General features: G+C 40.9%; 1 protein-coding gene across 4 annotated transcripts in view; it reads right to left on the reverse strand.

Annotated features, from left to right (window-relative positions):
• LOC125898410 (disks large homolog 4) overlaps positions 1-24,266 on the reverse strand; it is a 91,177-nt gene that overhangs the window by 50,177 nt on the left and 16,734 nt on the right. For 2 of the 4 annotated variants that reach the window (XM_049592197.1, XM_049592196.1), the window contains exon 1: positions 9,859-9,999. The exons of the other annotated variants lie outside the window; for them this stretch is intronic. In XM_049592197.1, coding sequence (XP_049448154.1) covers positions 9,859-9,960 — 102 coding nt within the window. In that variant the 5' untranslated portion in view covers positions 9,961-9,999. Of the gene's footprint in view, positions 1-9,858; positions 10,000-24,266 lie in introns of those variants that run through there. 4 annotated transcript variants of the gene reach the window in all.

Raw genomic sequence — 24,266 nt, forward strand, 5'->3', positions numbered from 1 at the left:
TGACGATAAGTTGGCAGTATTTGTAAACAGAGAGGCAAAGAAAACAGGAGAAATTCTTTTATTTTGTCATCACAGATAATAAGCATTCATGTGCACTATTATTATATTAACACAGAGCTGGATTAATACATGCAAGACAAACATAATATGATACCGCATAATATCTTTTTCAATAATATCTGTTTTAATGCACATAATTGGACACCGTGTCAATAGAATTTGTTTTCCTCAGGTTCTTTTCTCACAAGCAGCGAGTTTACAACAGCAATTAAAATCTGCTTCTAACCGTACAAACAGCCCCCTGAATTACCACTGTAACAAAATACCTCTGGGTTTTCTCGGCTTTATTGTATCAGTATATCATCGTGGAAGGAATCCAGCACATCTTTAAGGAATTACTCTGCTGTAAAGGTCAATATAAGGAGAGTCTCCTCACAGTTTGCAGTTGCATTAGTTGGCCCTCCTGTGCTATAATAAGAGCTGCACGCTGAGTAGCTGAATAAGCTCTTCCTTCAATGGTTAAATGAGTTAACGTAATGTAGAGTAAATGTCAAATTCTATCTACCATCATCTCAGTTTGTAATTCAAGGACCAAGCTTGAGCTTTTTAAATTACTGTGCATTAGGTATAATGATGAAAGCTAACCTCACCTCTGAGGCATATAATTTCCAAGAAACTCAGACTGCAATTGCATTTGACGTGTGAGGTGTTAAAGGAACCATGAGAAGCTGTTCAGGTGTAAATTAAAGGCAGCAACTCCCCATTGCATCTTCACAGAATTTAAGCTTTTGCGAGTTCATCTATTTGCATTTTCTTCAATGATGATTAATCCATTTTTTTTTAAAGATTTGGATTAATTTTAACATTTGCTGCTGTGATTAACTCAAAGGGATTTTGTGCTGGGTGCTAAGTCTCTGTGACACTTCACAGTGCTGTCAGAATGAACCATATGCTGGAATTTAGTTGTATGCAGTACAATACATCACAGTAAAGTAATTCTGGACAGGTAAATGTGTTTGAATTCAGTGGAATTTGATTCAGGTTTATTAAGAGATGTTTGAATAATATGTTTATGTTTAACACAGAGTCAAAGACTACACATTCCTCCTAATCAGGCAACTGGTAATGATACATTGTCTGAAACCAAACAGCTTGGTTTTGTGAATAATTACCTATCCAGAATACAGTTTTTCAGAAATTCTAAGTGTCTGATTCATCTATTATAAAAAAAATATATTGACTGACTTGCGTTTTGCCTCTTATATATTCTACTCTCTTTTGATTTTACCTCCTGTTGTTTGTACTTTATTCTTACTTCTTAAAGAGTAAGCGTGATATTTTTCAACCTGGACCCTATTTTCCCATGGTTTTGTGTAAGTGCCTAATGGAACAACAATTTTTTTAACTGGTGGCGAAACAGGCTGCAGTGTAACCATTCAGGGTGTGTTCGCACCATCAGTTTACGTCCACTAAAAGTGCTTGTTTTTGCCACTGACAGGTTCAGATGATATTTCTAAGTGTCTCATACAGGGCTCCAGGAAAGCAGCTCAGCCTTGCTTTCAATTTCTCCCAGTGGCTACTTGCGGTATTGCAGCAAAAAAATCCATGGACCACCATTGTAAAAGACACACCTGTTAAATTGTTGACAGGACACTTTGAACTGCAAAAAGGGTCAGTGAGGACTCTTTCTATTGTGTCTTTCTGATCCATGAAGATTTTATACTTGTAAACTTTCCTCGAGCTGAGAGAAGCAGTTTAAAAATCCATGACATCATCACAATGTAAAGTCTATGAGCTAAGCAGCAACTCACGGGTGGGGCCAGCAGGAGAAACACTGCTGCGCATATTCAGTGGGCCACATTGCGTGAAAGTCAACCCAGAAGCTAGAAACTTTTTTTTGGCCTATGCACCAGACGAGCAATTGAATAAGTGCCATCTTGGCATGCAGTATCTAGTTATTATTATTCATCTGTGGTCTGATAACATTATGAAAAAGGCAGAGATAGACCTTTTTGTTAAAGACTAAGATCCTAAGCCCCAAAACTGCCATCACCAAACACACCAGACAAATTAAACAGTCATTTTAGCTTTAAATGCAATCTGGTAGGTTTGACGACAGTTTTCTCTAGGCTGTTTCTGGTTGAACAAAAAGGTCGGTCTCTGCTGAGAAGAATAACAATCTTAGCCTGTCAGTGGACAGAAATTGATGGTGTGAACATGCCCCGATAGGTTACATTGCAGCCTGTTTCGATGCTGCCAGCGGCAGCGATCTTGCTAAATACTGGTCCAGTTTTAAAAACTGATATTCCTATTAGTTATTACTTATACACAGAATCATCGGAAAATGAGGTCCAGGTTGAAAAATACCAAATGTTACCTTTAATAAAGTCCTTATCAGTCGTCACTATTCTGCAACCAGTAGACATATATTTCTATCACCTGTTTTTACAGTGACCCAAGCTCTGCCTTAGTTCATTCATCAGTAGAAATTAATTTACCTCCCTCAACATATTTTATGTAGGCCAGAGCACCTGTTATTAGTTAGTAGGGCAAACCCTCACACCCACACACTGGCACCTATAAAACAGCCTAACTTAAGCAGAATCCTTGTAGACTTTTTTTTAGACTGACGATAAATAAGAAAAAGACGCATCCTCCACAACATCCTCGGCCATTTTCACTTCAAAAGAGAACAATTTTTACAACGTCAATGTCCAACAGTCATGTGAACTTTTTTTCTTTGCCATTACTTCCATCAAAATCTAGTCACTGTTGCCTTCGCAGTTGATTTTCACTCTCAAGTGTCTTCTCAAGTGCCAAACCCCAAACACAGCTTTCATCTCATTTGCATTATCACAATTGCGGTTGCCAGCCAACACCTACCAGTACAACTGTTTTTTTTTTCATGTACATGTAAGCCTCAGAAGACAGAAAATTCACTCATCTCCTGCCAGTGCTAACTTCAGACTATTCTCCAAGGTGTTTCAGCACAACACTTTGACAAGTGTTAGTATCCTGTAGCTATGTATGCTGCAGCAACAACAACAGACTTTACATTTACCATGGGGGCAGCCTGCTTAAAGCTGCACCAGGAAGGATTTTAATGTAAGAATCCCAACCAGCCTAAATCAAAAAGTAGGGCTGCAACAAAGAAGAGCTTCTTATCCCCCCATGGAGACGCTCTAGATTCACCCACTTTGCCCAAAATGTAGTCTGCTGTTGGGTGTAATCATCATCATCTCTTTGTAATGCTGAAAATTAACAGCTACCTTAACACGCAAACAGAAAGATGGCTTTCTAAGAGCGCAGTTTGTAGAGTTCATGCTGAATAACACAAGGCTATTCATGATTTACAATGTATTTATTAATTTATTATTATAAATCATGCCCTAAAAAATAGAAGCACAAGCACAAATGCTGTATGAGGATGATCATTGAATGCAGAGGGGCTCCTGGGCTCCTGAGCTGCAGAGTGAAGGTGTTTCATATTGAGCATCACCTCGACTGCATCAGTCCCACAGGGAGACAACCAAGGTGCCCACTCTGCCCAGTATGGCGCTATTCAAATTGTCCGAATAAATCTTTGATCAAACATGTAAAAATACTTCCAGCCGTGCATGTTTTGAAGCTCATTACTCTCCCAACCAACTGAAGACTTCCTCTAAAAATAACAATAAAATCCCCAAAGTACTGTTGGGCTTTCTTCACCACCAGAAGGCTTATGTTACTACAGTGGAACAGGAAAAGTCATAAAAAATCTATGAAGAAAACAAAACTCCCTGGATACATGCTCAGCACTGTTTTAGAGACTCAACATTCAGTCCTCCTTACATCCCAGTCTTTAGTATTCGCTTGTTAATTTATGCTCATCCAAGCCAAATTAATGAGATTCTGAATCTCATTTCTATGGGATGATTCATCATTGATAAGACCCACACAGATGTATCATCCTCAAATTTAATAATCACATTAGAGTCATGGATACAGTAAATGGTGCCATAGTGGGTGCTTGGCAGCAGTGCCTCTGCAGCGGGTACTCGGGGGAGATCTTGTCTGTCTGGATCCTGTTTTCACTCGATGCTTATTTGTAAGATAAGAAAAGAATGATATTTATATGATATGGAGGATAAATTGTAGACCATGTGGGCTTAAATAGGCTCGGTTTTTGCATACAACTGAATAAAAACCACGGCGAATCTCTTGAAATAATGTACCCTGACTTAAACCCTGTAAAACTGACCCAGAACAACATGATTATTTTCATTATTGACTAATCTAATCTTTCCTAGAGCCCAAAGTGACGTCTTCAGTTTGCTTCTTTTGTCTGACCAACAGTCCAAAACACAAAGACTCTACATTTACAAACATTAATGACAAAGAAAAGCAGCAAATTCTCACATTTGAGAAGCAATTGTTTGACATTTTTGCCTAAAAAAATGATTGAAGCGATTAATCGATTATCAAAATGGCTTATCATAGCAGCTCTGACTGCTATTAAAAAATCAGCAGAAACAGCAGGACGTTAACACAAATAAATATCTAGTCTAACATGCAACTACACTCCACTGCATTCTGCAGTTTACAGGTCAGGTGAAACCTGCTCCCCTCAGTTCTTCTAATTCTCCCCATAGGTCGCACACAAAGCTTGGTAATCTTGATTGTTTCATCCCCTCCCCCTCTGCCCACAGAGGCATGCACACACCATTTTTATGCTGAGTGCATACATTTTTATGTATGTTGCACTTGTAGCAGGAGATTGTAGTGTTAACCCTCCCCCAGCCCCTCTGTTTTCTCCACACACATACACACAAACATTCAAGTGGAGGCCATGTTGACACACAGCTTTGTGAGACTGGTTAATGGTTTTCACCAGAAACAAACGTGCAATAACAGCAGCAGTGGGTCTTTCTTCTATCCAATCGTGACACTGCTTGCGACAAAACAAATCTGAAACAGCTTTCTAATGAAGTACTTTCTAGTCTAAACAATCTCTTTACTGCTGTTAGGAAACAACCTTGAAAAAAAATGGCTATCGATGCAATTAAAAGAGAAGTTGGATGTTTATCTGAAGCATGAGAGAGGAATTTATCTAAATACAGATAATATAGCCCACTCCTCAAATCATAATTAAACATAGCAACATGCACAAACACCCACAACCTATAAACATAAATGGCTGTTTTCATTGCTCGTGTTTCAATGATGGATGTTTTCAGTGTGGATACTGGCCATGCTTACTTGACTTATTGGCTGTTAGCTGTTGCTAACTAGCAAAGTATTCACCAGCCATGTGTGGGAGTGTGTCTGTGCGAGTTTGTATGTAGCTCAGATTCCGACTGATCTCACAACTGACAAGAACTTTGTTATTTTCCTTGAATCTCCTTCTAGCTCTGTACATTTATGAAGCAGATCCATAAAGCCCGGGGTAACCGCAAATTTCTTTTTTGCTCAAGTTGTATTTTCAACCCACGTCGACGCGTCTTCAACTCGCCCACTCGCATCTTTTCAGTGCTCTTTATATGCAGTCACCCCGCATCTAGTACTTGCCTCGAGTTCTGAGTCTTAACACACCTGTAGAGGTTATTTGTGAATTTTTTAAATTCTGTGAAGGTTGATGTCATGGAGGGAAAGTAGTGTGATTCTGTCTGTGTGCTACACTGAGGCTGAATTTGGCTTCAGAGGTTGATGATGCATATCTGTGCCAGATGCTTAGCGGGGTGGGTTTTTAATATATTATGTTCGTGTCTGTTAACTGCCTGACATCAAGATAAATTAAAGTATCTGTGCTGAATGTTGGCTGTGAAAAGGGCCTTTTTTTATCCAAGTAGTCCACCACTGTTTCTCCAGTGCTGATGTGCTCACCTCAAGGTTTTCAATAGTGAGCCATGTAGCTAGGCAATCCATCTTGATATAATATGCAGATCCAATTCTGGTGATTTTGACATTTGTAAAGGATCATGCTGGCAAGTCTGAATGTTTGAGTTCTTTCAAATAAGCTGTCTAGGCTCTTGCAGAATTCTCATACATATGTTCATCCTGTCAGTAAGACACTGTTTACTTTGATGAGCAACATCTTTGTGTACCTCTCTGGCCATCTCTGTGCAGTGCTGGTTTTTATATTGTGAGTGTGCTACTTCAGCTGCAGTATTCGATGGCAGATAAGCTGGGTAGAGCAAGTTAGCAAGGTAGAGACGACCCTGAATGCTTCAATCTTAAACCTGAACAGAGCATTAGCAAATATCTGCTGCCACACATCGCCGCCGCCGCATCTCCCCGAGCTTACTGTCAGAGCTGAGCCTCACTGCTCTTTATAAAGGAAGATGACACAAACAGCAGGATAAAATAGGTCAGATCCATAGGAGGAAGTGCGTGTTTGCAAAGCTATAAAAACAGTTACAGTAAGGAAGTGAAATGGAAAACCAGCGGCTCACACACAGGAGCACAGGCTGCACAGGGCAGCGCTGCTTTGATATCACCTGCTGATGTTTTCCACATCGTTACTCTTGATCATTCGATTGGTTGGCTGGTAATGAGTGACAGCAGGTCGTTTCCCTGTCCATTTTCCAGTAAAGACGTCTGAGAATCGATTCTCAGGGTGAGGTGATCATCGATCTTGATATTGAGATGAAGGCACACTGAACCCTGAGTTGTAAATCATTTATTACATTAATACTCAGTTTCCATTTAACCTGCGTCCTTTAGCGAGTTTGCATTGTGTGGCCTTCGATATAAGCACTGCACTGAAGACAAACTTCAGCGAGGCAGTCAGTCTTGATTAAATGTTGTGAGGCCATCAATGAGCATTAAGCATAAAAGAGCACATTAAAGCACTGCTGAACGCTTCCAACCACATTAAGAGCCTTATAATTAAGATCCTGAATTAAAGATGACTGAGAGGCTCTTTGCTGGGCTTTGTTTAAGAATGGTTATGCAAATGAACAACCTTGGAACATCACTTCAGGAAATGACCAGTCATGTGGTACCTATAGTTACATAGATACTTAGCAAACATATGGCCATCCTGCACGATGTTGGGAATAAAAATAAAGATGTAAAGCTGTAAATGAATAAACAGGGACAGGATATAGAGGAGCTGTAAAAGCATATCCCTGCTGCAATGTAATGCACATCCCAAAAGATTTGGCCAAATAAAATCCCACCGATAACAAGCCACCACGAGACTGCAACAGACTGGATGCAAGCTGTTTGGGGGCTACTGAACCTGCTGGAAATATGTACAGAGCAGGTATTTGGGCATGTTGAGGGGATATTATGACACTAGAGAAATTATCTCTGTTGACATGCTGATGAGAGAACAAAGATGCTAATCTTGAATCTGATGATGAAGATGATCAGCATGTTAAGCAGAAAAGCAGTAGTTAAAGAATAAAGCTTTACATAACAAAATGATAACATTCTTGGATCATGTTTAAGATGAGTTGAACCCTGTTATTGTAAGACAGATCTGATATAACCAGCATTATATACTGCAAAAAAACCTTTTAAAGGTCCAGTGTGTAGGATTTAGGAGCTAGCAGACTGCTGATTGCAACCAGCTAAAATTTCTACCGATTAGAATTCCTTCAGTGTTCATTGTTCAGGAGGTTTTTACTGGGAGCTGAATTATCTGCAGAGGTCTCCTCCTCTCTAAAACAAATGGACAAGGTGACTAAAACTGGTGAACTCACCCAGCACTTGCTATGTGTGCTCACCTTTTCTCCGATAACTTAATATGTGCTAACCTTATTTCTGATTCAGACATTCAGGAGGTTTTTGCCAGAAGCTAAGGTTTCTGCAGAGCTCTCCAAAACCAACTGACCTAGTGATTTAAAGCAGTAAAAACACCAAATAAAGCATTTTTATGTAACAAACCGGTGTTTCTCTGGTGCTGTTTGGCATGCCAGAGACAGACTGTTAGCCTAGTACCTGCTAATGTGTGCTTTATCTTTTTTCTCTTCCTCTCCAGAACAAACACAATGGTGATTTCAACCGGTAAAAACACTGTTTAAAGCAGTTTAACGTTTAAAAATCTGTGTTTTACCAACACTGCTTGTTGCAGAGTGCCTTCTAATTATGATGGCTGATGCAAAAAAACGTGAATGGCCCGATCTAAAGTCGGTGTTTGGTTTGTTCCTTCTGGGATACTGTAGAAAAACAGCAGTGTAACATGGCAATCTCTATAGATGAGGACCCGCTTCCTATCTAGATAAATGTCTCGTTCCAAGGTAATGAAAGCAAAGCGATTCTTATTTACAGGTGATTATACTCGATAGAAAACACGTTGTGGTATTATGGTATGGTATTTCTGCTAATATATCCCCCTAAATCCTGCACACTGGACCTTTAAATTGAGTACAGCTAATCCCATTTTGAAATCTATTCCTATTACAGATTTAATATTTGCTGTGGAGTTACATTTTTACTGGTTGGTCATGATGAAGGCAAAATGAATCTGTGGGTGGAGAATTTTAATTTGTTTTCCACAAGGAAGGCGTGTAGTCTCAGATGGAGATACATTGGAAGATATGAGCCAGTAGGGAGTGAGGCGGAGGGGGGACACATGGGATTATGTGTGCTAGTAATACTCAACACTGAGCACAGCAGGACCTCCCTTTCAGGAACCCAGAAAGCAAACACCCACATTAATTTGCCCAGCGGTGTCTCACAAATATAGAAATAGTTCTTGTCTACCAGAATAAATGTAAAAGTAATCACGATTAATGAAGTACATCAAAAAAGCCACCTAGTTCATTTCTCATGACAGATTGAATTCTAGCTATACGAGACAGAACACACACCAAAATGTCAGAACTGAATCAACAAACAAATTATCTGGAGCTCTGTACACATGTACACATCGCTTTGGCAAGCGTTGGGACAATGCCTGGACAGAGAGGACCAGTGTAGTCAGATCTGGCTTCGAAAAGCCAACAGATTAGAGTGCCATGTGGAGGGAAACTCTGAGCTGGCTGCCATACTGGAAACACCTGAAGCTGGGAGGGAGGGCCAGCGGGGATGAGATGGACAATCTGTGAATATGAATGAATGACCGTGCACTCTCTTTGGATAGAAAGAGACCAAACCACACTGCAAACACAGCTAATAGTCTGTTCTTTGCTGATAACAAGCGCCTGGCTCTGATTCATCAGTGGGCTACAGCAGGGGCACTGTTCCTGTTGTTACCTGATTTCAAGCCTCTCTCGCAGTGTATACAGTTTCTCTAATGATGAATGATATTTAAGTGGCCCTGAGCAATAAAGCGCATTTCCCAAGGTCAAAAGCATGCTGTGCAGTTTGCTTTGCTGGGATGCAAAGCAAAATGTGGACCAATCAGCATTGTGAAGCATATGCTTAGCCCTAACGTGACCTGCCCTGCATATAGGGAGGAGATGTCTGATGGTGATGGATGTTTCATTCATTGAATATCAGTAAACATTTATGGTGTAAAGAAAAAAAAAACCACACACACATACACACACAACCAAAACAGTTATCACCGAACACAGCCTGCCAAGGATGCTGTCGCCTGTTGTGTGTAAATGGAAATCGGCCATCTATGAGCAGGAAAAAAAGCAGCCACGCTGTGATGTAAAGGTAATATGATGAGAATAAACTGGCACCTGAAAGCATATGGACAAGAGAGGGATCCGTAGGTGTGATCCCTGCACTAATTACTCCAGTGGCTGTGTAATGAGAAAAGCGCGGTTCAACTGAGCCTGGCACACAAACGCGCAAATTCTTACAGGCGCCCTTTCTGTTTTTTTGTTTCATATTTATCCAAAACTAACAGTCCACATCTTGATAACAGCCGCTGCTGCATCCATCGGCTGCCTGCATGGCATGCACCCCCAGGCTTACCTTGCACCCGAACATGAGAGACAGGGTCCGGTTGCTGCAGATGACCTTACACTGGCACATGACCGGCGAGAGACACTTTAAATTCCTGACAGGCAGAGACATCAGTCCAAAGCCTCACACCAGACAGACAGCACAGACCAGAGCTCGTCGGTCCGCCGCCACTCACTCACAGCCACGATACAGTTAGAGGAGAGCCGCGGAAAGCTGAGAGGGGAGGAGGGAGGGGGGGGTCGGTGATGCCCGATTAACAGGCGGGGGGCCCGGTCCTAATGTGACCGCAGCGGCACTCGGGTCCAATGCTTTTATGGGACATCAGATCATGCATGTTGGACACCTTTAAAGCGTCGGCGTGTCGCTGTGCACTGCCATGTCGTGCATAGGTTTAACACGGGCAACATCATTATTTGTACTAGTCTCTCTCTCTCTCTCTGGCCGCCCCCCCCCCGTGATTGACCGTAAAGTTTGTACTTAACGCGCAGCTGGAATCATAAGCAGTAAAGACACTCAACAGAGAGCAACTGTATATCTATTTAGCTCAGCAGCAGCATGCAAATAATACTGCTAGTAATATCAAAGTTAAAACACACACACATGCATACACACGCGCACTCACACAAGGCGATGAAAGCTGGGAAATATTAAACAGCCACATCAAACAGCCTGCTCCTCCACCACATGTTACAGCGTGATAACTGCGCCCCCTGTTGGATATATAGGAAACTACTGGAGGAGCTGTCCAAGGTGCTCAAACGTTTCATCAGTGGACAGCACTATATTTTACATGGCCGCAAAATACCCTCATGTATCTGCTCGCTGTTGGAGCTAAAAATGAGTTTCATTTATCAGTACAACCTCACAAAGCTATTGTAAATGTTTGTGTTTGTCATTTTGCACCAATTTATGCATGAGCCCAAATACGGCAAGTTGGACCTTTGCTCTCATTTCACATAACAGAACAGAATTCAGACAGAATTCATTCATAATAAATATGTGTGTGATCTGCATGTAAACACACATACACACTCACAGATAATGAAAGGAAGTATGTTGTATCAGTATTTGTCAGTGTCAGAATTTTCAGTAAAAATTAAACTAAATAGATAAGTAACAAAATAGAAGAATATGCCAGCTAGAAAACCAGATTAAAAAAGATAAAAGATAAATAGATAAATATACAATAATATTAAATACAAAATTTAAATAAAGACATAAAGTTCAATTAGGTCTTGAGTTTGCTTTTAATAACATTTAAAAACACTCTGTGCGGTCCTCAGGCAGACTATGGACACAGACGTGGACCATAGCTATGAAATGATGCCTCACTGTGAGTTTTTGTTCTAACTTTGGGGATGATTAAAAGGCCACGACCAGAAGACCTGAGGGTTCTAGAGGGTTCAAACGATAACCAATTTCCTTATATCACTGTGTACAGCGTTAATTTGACCCCGACAGTTCTACACAGACTATCAGATAAAAGCAGGATCACTTATCATATAGGAGCCATTAAAAGAGTTTAAGAGTGGACAGTTGTTTTTTCAGTCGTAGAACTGATATGGATTTCAAGTCTCTGTTCAAAATGATTAAAAATGGTAAGATAACCGATGATTGTGACTTCATATAGGCAACGTAAACCTGCCTATATGTTTGTTCTTACTCATCTCTGAAAAACAAAAGCAAACTGAAGTTAATGCACCTCATAGTCATTATCCAATTTAAGCTTTATTTTGTATAACCCTCCTCTATGTAGGACAAACATATCAGGTCGTACTGTATACACCAGATATGTATTTATACAGTTAAGTAGATTACTTTTGATTCAAGTAGCGTTTTCAGGCCAGCCATACATAAAGATGGATATGACTAACACTATAATCATCATGGATACAGCATAATTACCATGGTGATCGTATACTTTAAATGGCTTCCCCCCTGCCACTACTGTATTACGTGAGCGTGGGAGTCACATGGAAACCTGAACTGTGGTGTGCAGCATTGATTTGACCCTGATGGCTCTATACAGGCAATACAGGTATACAAAGGCAGGACGGTTTATCATATAGGAGCTGTTAAACAAGTTTAACTTGAGACAGAAAACTTGAATACAAATGTGAATACAATTTAATGTGTTTCTCTAAAAGTTCACAGTTAAATTTACAGGGTTAACAATTGTTTTTTAGTCAGTTTAATCGATTTAAGCCGCAGGAGCAGTTATTTGGAAAGAAAGTGCTCAGAGAAAAGTTCATTCATTCATTCATTCATTCATCTTCTAACCGCTTCATCATCCTCTTGAGGGTCGCGGGGGGGCTGGAGCCTATCCCAGCTGACATCGGGCGAGAGGCAGGGTACACCCTGGACAGGTCGCCAGACTATCGCAGGGCTGACACACAGAGACAAACAACCATTCACGCTCACATTCACACCTATGGACAATTTAGAGTTACCAATTAACCTAGTCCCCAATCTGCATGTCTTTGGACTGTGGGAGGAAGCCGGAGTGCCCGGAGAGAACCCACGCTGACACGGGGAGAACATGCAAACTCCGCACAGAAGGGCTCCCACGCCCGGGATCGAACCGGCAACCCTCTTGCTGTGAGGTGAGAGTGCTAACCACCACACCACCGTGCCGCCTCATAACTGACAAGTGTGACTTTAAATAAGCAGCTTAAACTTTCCTGCAGTATTTTTGGTCTGAAACATCTCTAAGAAACAACAATAAATTGATATATTAATAGAGTTAGTCACACAGATTAATTTAATGTTATCCAAAAATAGAGTATAGCATAGTAGTTTGAAAGATGGATACTTAAGACAACCAACAGCAGGTCTAACTTCCTTTTTTCTTTCATACCAACAGTCATGATGTGTTAACAGGCTTTACGTCCTTCACAAGATGAATGTCTCATTTAGTTTCCATTTGTGTTTTTATTCCTCTCCACTCCTCCTGTGTGAGATTGTGCTGACATGGTGAGCCCACAGGGTGGAGTGAGAGAACCAGGTAGGCTACATTTGAATATTGTGCATTCATCTCAGGACCGACTGCGGCGCAGGGCTCAATGCTCCCGGGTGACGTCAGCGTTAAATCGAACACAGAGGCCATTCCAAATACACCAGTGTGCTGCTGATAGTGTTTTGTTTTTAAAAAAAAAAAACAAAAAAACAAAAAAACCTTATCACCCTCAGAGAGAGTTGGGGGATATCCTGGGAAATCTGCAAAGTGCTAAAGACATCAGCAGGATTATCACAGGCCTACAGAGGGAGGTCATGAACTGAACACAACGTGAAGCAGTGTGACTTTCTCAGAGAAAACGATTCTTTACAGTCAAGTGAAAGAGCCGAGAAAATAGTCTATAAATCAGCAGATCAATACAATCGATACACAAAGAAAGCAGACTGTACAATAATGTGCTTTCCAGAACAATACTATGAACATCCATACAGCTACACAGCACTCCATCATGATGACATAATAGAAATAGATACTGTGTGTGTGTGTTTCAGTGTGTGGGCATGGCCTTGTTCACATTCTTATTTTAGCACTCTAGATGCATGACGTTCTTTTTCCTCACAATCAGTCTAACTTTATACCTTGACTCTTGTCTGTGATCACATAAGAACATCGAGAAGACTTTTCAAGCCCGCATCAGTTTCCATGGATATTGCTTTCTAAAAAGGAAAACTGTGTCCTTGATTGCAGCAGTGGACGAGTTGTATTAAGTGACTCCAGCATTGACTGTACACTGAAAAAATATTGTAACAGTGAGTAACAGATTTGCAGTAGGCCACCTCTTCAAAAATCACACAAGGGTGGTTCCACACACATTACATCCACACAGTTTCTCTGCGTGTTCCCTTTATACCAAACTCTGCTCTTAAAGTAACTGACGGAGCTTTTTATACAAGTTCCTTAGGCGTGATTTAACACACTTTGGAAAATGGGACCAGTATCTTATCGTCTAATCAACAATCCACCACGTTGCAAGTGGCTTAGACAAACAGGAGAAGCCTTTTAAAGGTCCAGTGTGTAGGGTTTAGGGGGCTATATCAGCAGAAGTGGAATATTATATTAAAAGTATGTTTTCTTTTGTGTATAATCACCTGAAAATAAGAAGCGTTGTGTTTTTGTTACCTTGGAATGAGCTTTTTATATCTGCATAGGGAGCGAATCCTCACCCACAGAGTCTGCCATGTTCCTACAGTGTCTGAGAATGGACAAACCAAACACTGGCTCTAGATTGTCTGTCTCTGTGTGTCAGCCCTGTGATAATCTGTTTGGTTTGGAGAGGAGGAGACCTTTGCGGATAATTTGGCTTCAGGTAAACACCTCCTAAACCATGAGCACTGAAGGCAGGGGCGAAAATCCCATTTCATAGTTGGGGGGACAATAAACAGTAAAATTTTAGAGAGTAATTCCAGGGGGGGACAAGGAAAAAAAGTTGTAGCCTGTCTTTTATACAGCATCTTTTACCGCACTTTGACGCTTTAATCTTCTTTCTATCTCTCCAACAGGCAGAGTGAATGTCTATACTAACTAAACTAAAACTAAAACTAGGGAGACTAGAGAGCCTACAGACAGGTACCCATACGAGCCGCTCCGCCACAACCGTGCGTAATAGTCGCGCGTAACGACTGCTCCTTGTCAGTAAGACTGCACGTCATTCATGTTTGTCTCACTGACAGGTGGAGAGCCTACAGACAAGTACCCATTGCTCCGCCACTGACTGCTCTTGTCCTGTCCTCTCCCTCTTCTTTCTCTCCTGTCCTCTCTGTCACTAAACTCTGAGCTTAATCATTAGCTTTTAGCTTAGCAGCACTCGTAATTGAGTAGGCTTTTGAACAATGCAGGAGAAATGTTGCAGATAGTTTATATTATCAGCCTGGGCCTGGGACTTGTTGTGACAGTAAATGGGATGTGTTGTAACTTGTGTAAGTTAAACTGTGTCTTACCCTGCGATGCGCGATGTGGGCAGCGGTTCCAGCCACACGCTGCTACTGCTGCCAAGCAGCCCCGCCCGCTGGAAAGAGAGTCGGATGTACCACTACTATGAATGGGAGGGGGGGACTAAATCTTTTAAGATTTAAATAACACATTATTGCACGATTATAATGAGCACCGCTTACATTGTGCTTTTAATAAATACTACTGCATTGTTCAAAAATTATTAATTGTGTCTCAAATGGTTCTAGGGGGGTACAGCTTTACTGAAGGGAGAGTCATGTCCCCCCTGTCCCCCCCGGGATTTCCGCCCCTGACTGAAGGAATCTTAACTTGAAGAAGTTTCAGCTGGTTGTAATCTGCAGTCCTCACTGCTAGATGCCACACACTGCTCCTTTAAATCAGAGGGTTCTAAATAGGAGGATATTGAGAAATCAAGAAAGCAAAGATTTATAAAAATCTGTCAGTATTTTTCTGTTGACCCTAATAGAGAGTGCTCCAGGGATGAGTTTTTTCTGTGGGCCAGATTTTTTTCATTTGATTTTGTATTATTGCACAAAATAAGCTCTGAGGCAAATAAACATTTATTATACTTACGTATTGTGTTCAGTGTAATACCACTTTTAGGATTTTTGAAGCCTAAATGTGATCTCCAGAAGTAAAAAGCTAAGTTGCACAGTTGAATGACTTAACATCCTTACCACAATGAGGCTTGTTCAGTATGATGACGTTCTGTAGTCTCATTTAGCCACTTGTTAACAACCGTCTTTTTTAAGACATTATAAAAGCTTCAAAATTCACAAGTGGTGTATTTACTAGTCTGAGTGGGCGGAAGTTCGCTGCATAGATCAGCCTCTCATTGGACAGAACGAGCCACCCGCTAAAGTCCCGCCCTACCACCTCCGGTTGTGTAGCAGTTTTCAAGCGCACTGTTGCTGTGGCACCGCCAAGAACGATTGTGATTGGTTGAAAGAAATAAAAAAAGCCGGGGCGTTTTTTCCTCCAATCTTAAAGTGAGAGTCGGCGCAGCCAGACCTTTCTTTTCTTGAGAAAGGTCTGGTGAGCGAGACTAGTATTTACTGACATGTTTTGTCGTAGAAAATGTGAACGTCTCTTAAGCTTGTGTTAACCACAGACCATATTTCAGCCATCTTACCAAAACTAACCCTAACCCTATTTAAAGAAAATCATTGACTGTGAGACGAAGGAGGTGGGAGTGCTAAAATGCTAAATCATTTCCGGTATTTAGGACTCATTCTTGGAGCATGCTATTCAGCTGTCACTTAAATTTGAAGATAAGGTGTTTTATGAGAAAATAATGGAAAAGTTATAGCTTTTTGCTCAGATGTATCAGCTGTAGTCATTGAAAGAAATTTCTTAGCCAAGCAATTTCTGCTTTGACTTGACAGGAAAACTGCACAGAAACCTTTTCATTTCTCAGTCCGCCGAGCTCTGACATGTATAAGAACAGCAGGAGGGAAGTCAAGTCATGTTAGCTGCCTCTCAGTGGTTTCACAGAAACACTGCTTTCAACGACATGTCACTGAAAGCCATTTCTTTTGTATAACCATATATAGGACCAACCTGTTAGATTGTACTGTATACAGCAACTGTGTCTTTATACATTTATGTAGGTTTCTTTTTTTCAAGCAGCGTTCTCAGACAAACCATACATAAAGACGATGATTATAGATACAGTCTAATTTCCATGGTGATCATATACTGTAAATGGTTCCCCCTTCCACTACAGCATTATGTAAGCGTGGGAGTCACATGGAAACCTGAACTGTAGTGTTCCAGTGTTGAGTATAGTATTAACGTCCTACATGTAATGCTGCATTGTGTGTGTGTGTGTGTGTGTGTGTGTGTGTGTGAGAGAGAGAGAGAGAGAGAGAGAGAGAGAGAGAACCCCAAAAGAGCTGGAGTGTTTCCATGACAACATCTGCAGGAGGTGGCGGATCCCTAACAAACAGCCCACTTTCCAGCACCACACCGGTCATTGTATCTATAAGATGACTGCTTCTGTCACGGGTGATTGTGTACATAAAGGCAGGTGCCTCATGCTACTACTACTACATGCGTCACATGCTGTGACACATGCACAGTGTTTTCTCAAAATCACAGAGAATATAAAGAAGCACTGTGACTCAAAGAGCGAGCTGCTAGTGCTGGCATTATTCACCACTGGCTGTTACAGCAGCTCACTGAGCCTGTGAGTGCCAGAAATGGTGCTAAGCCTAATACACTGTTGAGCCAGATGTGCCATACTGAACATTTTCTCAGCTTTCCTGCTGCTTTTCTGCCATTTTGAATCTTGTTATAGGGGGTAATTAAATAAAACATACTGTTAGTGATTTACTTTGACATGAGAGATGAAGAAAGAAATCAAAGCCTGATCAAAGCCTGACTGTATGCAAACTGAAGTGTATGATCCAGAGTAAGAGAAATGCATGTTTCCCTTTTATGATATTCAGTTCATTTTCTATGTCTATGGTACCAATAGCAGCTGTTTAACTAAAATAGGGAAATACACTGGCATTACAGGTTTGTCTGTTCGTTCATGTGCACTGTTTGGATGTGCAAGAAATAATACATCAGAATTGTACTGTATATAACCCATGTAATCATGAGTCAGTCATGCATAAATAACCCGGGTAATCAGGAAAGCTGCAATGACGTGACCAATGCGCTGACAGGAGTAAAGAACGGATAGACTAATAAATAATAGATAGATAGATAGATAGATAGATAGATAGATAGATAGATAATTAATAGACAGTGCATGCCAGATTTGTGGCAGACTTCATCCTGACTTGCTCTGACAGCCTGCAAAAGTGGACAATGATGTTAAAACGGGATCAAGGTGCCCGCAGTTTTTAGGGCCAGATGCTGAAGTAGCTCTCCACTGACTGCGAGACCCAGGGCATGATGGGAAACGCCTGGCTCTCACCTGATCTAACAGCGAATTGGTTTAGATGCTGACTCAAAAATACAACATTCAACAATGGAATTTTAGTTAAGGTACGTCGTCACCGTGTTTCTTTTCCCTAACCTAACCTGCAAAAACTTTGTTTGCCTAAACCTGACCTATGTAACTTTGCATTAAGTGCGTAACTTTACCTTAAGTGCGTGACATGATGACACCATTTGTGGGGTACTAATTCATTAGATAACGTATTGTAGGGGGATACGTATCAATAACTTAATGTTATTTAGTGCTCTCATCAGATCCTTACACAAATACAGTACAGGCCAAAAGTTTGGACACACCTTCTCATTCAATGCGTTTTCTTTATTTTCATGACTATTTACATTGTAGATTCTCACTGAAGGCATCAAAACTATGAATGAACACATGTGGAGTTATGTACTTAACAAAAAAAGGTGAAATAACTGAAAACATGTTTTATATTCTAGTTTCTTCAAAATAGCCACCCTTTGCTCTGATTACTGCTTTGTACACTCTTGGCATTCTCTCCATGAGCTTCAAGAGGTAGTCACCTGAAATGGTTTCCACTTCACAGGTGTGCCTTATCAGGGTTAATTAGTGGAATTTCTTGCTTTATCATGGTTGGGACTGATGGTTGGGACCATCAGTAGTGTTGTGCAGAAGTCAGGTTAATACACAGCCAACAGCCCTATTGGACAACTGTTAAAATTCATATTATGGCAAGAACCAATCAGCTAACTAAAGAAAAACGAGTGGCCATCATTACTTTAAGAAATGAAGGTCAGTCAGTCCGGAAAATTGCAAAAACTTTAAATGTGTCCCCAAGTGGAGTCGCAAAAACCATCGAGCGCTACAACGAAACTGGCACACATGAGGACCGACCCAGGAAAGGAAGACCAAGAATCACCTCTGCTTCTGAGGATAAGTTCATCCGAGTCACCAGCCTCAGAAATTGCAAGTTAACAGCAGCTCAGATCAGAGACCAGATGAATGCCACACAGAGTTCTAGCAGCAGACCCATCTCTAGAACAACTGTTAAGAGGAGACTGCGCGAATCAGGCCTTCATGGTCAAATAGCTGCTAGGAAACCACTGCTAAGGAGAGGCAACAAGCAGAAGAGATTTGTTTGGGTCCAAGAAACACAAGGAATGGACATTAGACCAGTGGAAATCTGTGCTTTGGTCTGATGAGTCCAAATTTGAGATCTTTGGTTCCAACCGCCGTGTCTTTGTGAGACGCAGAAAAGGTGAACGGATGGATTCCACATGCCTGGTTCCCACTGTGAAGCATGGAGGAGGAGGTGTGATGGTGTGGGGGTGTTTTGCTGGTGACACTGTTGGGGATTTATTCAAAATTGAAGGCACACTGAACCAGCATGGCTACGACAGCATCCTGCAGCGACATGCCATCCCATCCGGTTTGCGTTTAGTTGGACGATCATTTATTTTTCAACAGGACAATGACCCCAAACACACCTCCAGGCTGTGTAAGGGCTATTTGACCAAGAAGGAGAGTGATGGAGTGCTGCGGCAGATGACCTGGCCTCCACAGTCACCGGACCTGAACCCAATGGAGATGGTTTGGGGTGAGCTGGACCGCAGAGTGAAGGCAAAGGGGCCAACAAGTGCTAAACACCTCTGGGAACTCCTTCAAGACTGTTGGAAAACCATTTCAGGTGACTACCTCTTGAAGCTCATCGAGAGAATGCCAAGAGTGTGCAAAGCAGTAATCAGAGCAAAGGGTGGCTATTTTGAAGAAACTAGAATATAAAACATGTTTTCAGTTATTTCACCTTTTTTTGTTAAGTACATAACTCCACATGTGTTCATTCATAGTTTTGATGCCTTCAGTGAGAATCTACAATGTAAATAGTCATGAAAATAAAGAAAACGCATTGAATGAGAAGGTGTGTCCAAACTTTTGGCCTGTACTGTACATATTAAAATAAAGCTGACACTGATTATTTTTTTCAAATATGCACATCAATCCATTGTCCGCAAGCTAGATTGGACTGTACATATTGTTTATTGTAATGTAAATTACAACATAGTTTTGTCAGACTAGCCTAACCTTAGTAATTTGATACAGCCTTTGTGGTGCATTCGTAATCTTAGTAATTACAAAGCCTGTATCTTTCCACATCATCCAACGTCTCTTAGGAATGAACCAAAGATTTATCTTAATTCTGACAGTGATACTAAAGGACGAAGTAGAACAGGCTTTGCCATTTGAGGACAGTATTTCTTTTTACTCTATAGAAATGATATGTTTCTACCCTATAGTCTGAAACTTTCCTGAAATGGTCTTCCTTATTTTTGGCCTTTAGCTACATTCAGTTAAGCCCACTCGGTATGGGTAGGTAAACCTAGAAAGAATAAAACTTTGCAGTGATTGTATTCACTGGCATGTTGAAGTGCTGTCACATAAATACCTAACTTAATCTAAACAGTGGGTTAGCTACTTAAATTGGGTGGAAAAAAACTCTTACACAACAAATCTCCAGTCTTCAGCCTTCTGTAACCTCCAGCACTCAGCAGCTTTGACACTGAAATAGTCTAACTAAAGTGCAAACACAACTGGGAATCTCCTGAGGCTCTGAGACTGCCTTAGCTCTACTGACAAGGAAAACACCCAAGGTGAGAATTATAGTATTCACACCTACACAGAACCTGCTATATCTGCTTTCTCTCAGCTGGAATATCTGATTTCACCTGTTCTTACTATGAAATACTGTAATTTAAAACAAGACATGGGTGGCTAAAAAAAAAAAATGCAAGACGTAAATAGAGGGGACTGTCAGTCAGCTAAATGCATCTCAGCTACTTAATTCACTTTCCAAAATGTCAGGGAAAGTTGGACTTTAAAACCCTTTTGCATATTCTTCATAAGCTGTAAAGGGATTATTTCTCCCCAGTGAGATAAACAAAACAACATTACACCCAAAATCTGGACACCCCGAGGTGGAGTTGTGTCTCACGTTAGCTGCAGGTGTAACAGCAGCACTCAGAGACTGCTCTACAAGCATACTTTAATGTTTCACATCTGATATTCCTGCTTCTGTCTCTTGCAAAACCACCCAACTGTGTGAATTTAACATGCCAGAATAGAGTCATCACTGACACTGACAACTTGAAGCTTTATGCATGAAGTATGGTGTGCATGTTACACCTTTTGACACACTTCAAAAGCCAAAGAAATCAATTAACCCAGGAGGAATACATTTGTTTTGATCCTTTTGCTAGCAGCAGACATGCTCAGAGACAGTTATTAAATGGTTAAATTGAGCTCTTGGGGATAATTATCTGCACCACCCTCGAATTGAGATGAGAACATCTACACCGTAATCATGAAAGCCAAACAGATGATCCTCTTCCTGTGACAAGCGAAGAATGTCTCACAGCAACTACTGGTCTAATTCTACACAGCCATCACCTCACTTCCTCTAACACAGTCTGGTTCTGCTGTGCCTCCTCCCACACGAAAGACAACACTGCACTATGCTGTCCACAGCACTCAGACCATCCTCTGCCAGCTGTCCTCCATCTGAGACTTATACATGTATGATGTGAAAAAATGTGGAAGAGACTGCCAGCTCCTTCTTCAACCTGTACAAAAATCTGTCTATTGTAAACCAGAAACACCCACAAGCTAAAAAGCTTTCTCTCTGCTAAAGCAGCCCCCATTTGCCTCTCCTTCGTTTGTAACATCGGAACGTGTAAACACAATGGCTGCCTCTGCTGTGTATGCCATAATATAATGCATGTTCACTGTATAACACATGTATGTAGTTCATGTTATTTATATATAGGTATTCTATCAATCCATCCATCTATCTATCTATCTATCTATCTATCTATCTATCTATCTATCTATCTATCTATCTATCTAGAAAGACAGATCATCTCGTTACAATGCAATGTGTTGTTGTAAATCCTTGGGTCCTAGGATTCATGTGGATGCCACTTGACATGCACAACCCACCTAAACACTGTTATAGACCAAGTACACCCCCTCATGATAACAACGCTCCCGATGGCAAAGGATCCACTGCCAAGACACCCTCAGAGGTCTTGTGTCCATGTCTTGAAAGGTCAGAGCTAAGTCCAAGATCCAAGGATGCCTCAGCATGGATCGGACTTGGCTCTGGGGTTCCAGCACATCCTACGGACGCATGATCAGATTGGAATCTGGGGAATTTGAGGGCTAAGTCCACGCCTTCAGTTCTTTGTCACGTTGTCAGGCCATTGAAGTTTTTGCAAAGTGGCATGGCGCATTGTCCTGCTGAAGGGGACGCTCATGGGAAGTGCTGTCACCATGAGGGGGTGTACTTGGTATGCAACAGTGTTAAGGTGGGTTGTGCATGTCAAGTGGTATCCTAAGGTTTCCCAGCAGAATGTTTCATTGTAATTTTAGTGATTAATTGTTCAATAAAGCATTACAAAATAGAAAAAAAACATGCCCTGTGTAATTTCTCAGAGCCCAAGGTGAAAATCCAAAGTCCAAGAGTCCAAGTCGTTTTTTGTTTTTTTTTTTTGGTTTAGAAATGTACTAAAAAGATCATGATAGACGATAGAATTTTAAATCGTAGCACTACTGTATTTAGTAGATGCTGGCTGATGTGTTATGTCTGGTTGTGAGAGCCATGTGTTGCTTTACCTTGCCAAATCTAATATCTGGTCCCACACAAATCAAGATACATACTCAAGATTCCTTTTATATATATATAGCCAAATGTCTTTAAAATAACACTATGTTTATGTCCTGTTTCCATAGTGTTGACAAGCCTTGCCATGTTTCTGCAGCAGCTTCTACCACCCGCTGAAATGTTCTGATAGCAGTCGATGGAGGTCAAACTATTAGTTTAATTTTCTTTGGCTCGGGGCGTCACTTCAGCTCAGCCTATAATTAGACATAAAATTTGCATCGTGGGATTGTGTAAGTTTTCTGGCATGACCACAGTCAGGACTCAGGTCACTTAGTGGGCAGTACACTGCTAATAATTACATAACATTTGCCGATGGCTGCTCGCCCCCAACTTTAGGTTTTAATATATGTCCATGATACTTCCTCCACTTGGGTAATGCAGTCTGACTCACTGGATGTAGACTGTGGCTATAAGCCTGCCACTGGGCTTCTGATTTCTGCCATCATTCTCCCTTCCTCTGCTATCTGCGTGTTACCGTTTCAAAAACAACAACAACATCCGAATCAAGAACCTGCTCACTGAAAATGGTACGTTTTGACAGCATTGGATTTGCAATAAGGCAATGCTTCCTTTGTTTTTCAGTGAACTTGTGAACGCACCTCGGAAAAGCCCATACTCTGTCTTGCTGGACTCTAATGCCCGATGTTGATCTGTTTTCTGACATGGCCAATTAGAGATGACTTGCCACATCTTTAAACTCTGGCAGCAGCATGCACCACTGACTGATCCGTTCCACTTCACATAAGCGTCTGTGATTTTGTGGTCATAACATTCTGCTACAGCCACATACAGCCAGTAAAGTATAGTCATGCCTCACCTCTAGGGCACCACTTACCAAATTATGTTTGTCTCTTTTATCAGTAAAAGTTGAATCATACGGTGACATATGACTGCTAATGTTTTTTTCTGTGTTTTCTTTTGCGGGGCCACTTTAATGACGGTGTTCACCTTCCCACATACAATTGTTCCAACAAAACAAGTTGACCCCTGACACTAATTTCCTAGTGCACCGTCATGGCATCCTGGGCCCACTGCTGACAACTAACAAAAACAAGCCAGAGCAATTTTTTTTTCTCTGTAGCAGAAAGATAATTGGTGATTCCAGACCTTTCTCTGGTACTGACACAGTCCTGTGGAGATACTGTAGGTCTGACTGAGTGAGACTAGGGTAACACTTATGAACGAGGTAGCATGAAGTGCCAGTGCCATCTTCATTACGTATAGATGAATGGTCAGCTAGGGATGTTAACGATTAATTATTAATCAGTCGTTAAGAATTTGATTGAACATGTTAAATTTTAATTGATCAAATTAAGATCTGATTCTGAAATATAAACGACGAATAGTCGCCTATCACGTTCCAGCTATCAGTAAAATGGTGTATTTTAAATCTTTTTTTTTTTTTTTAGATTTAGCAAACATAGGGTGCCACATAAATATTTTATGACAAGGCAGCCATTATGGGGTCTTAAAGAGTGAGCACGGCAGCAACATCAAAAAACGAAGTGGGCAAAGTGAAGCATTATACGCATATATTCAATGTGTTTCATAAGTCTAGGTCTCTACATCTTAATATTTTTCATAGGCTAATGTAGTGCTGTCAGAGATTATGCAATATGATGCCATCCAATTAGGAAAGAAAATGCATTTGGTATTGTTTCCTATGAGCAAAGTTTTTATGTTTAGTTATGATCACAATTAATCAAATAACTGATTGTTAATGTTACTTCAATATAATGTTATGATTCAGGAAAGTGCTCACAATTTGCAACCCTAGTCAGGACGATAAGAGTGACTTCACTGACTTTTGTCCGTGATGT

Source organism: Epinephelus fuscoguttatus, linkage group LG12 (genome assembly GCF_011397635.1).
Source record: "Epinephelus fuscoguttatus linkage group LG12, E.fuscoguttatus.final_Chr_v1".
Classification (NCBI taxonomy): domain Eukaryota; kingdom Metazoa; phylum Chordata; class Actinopteri; order Perciformes; family Serranidae; genus Epinephelus; species Epinephelus fuscoguttatus.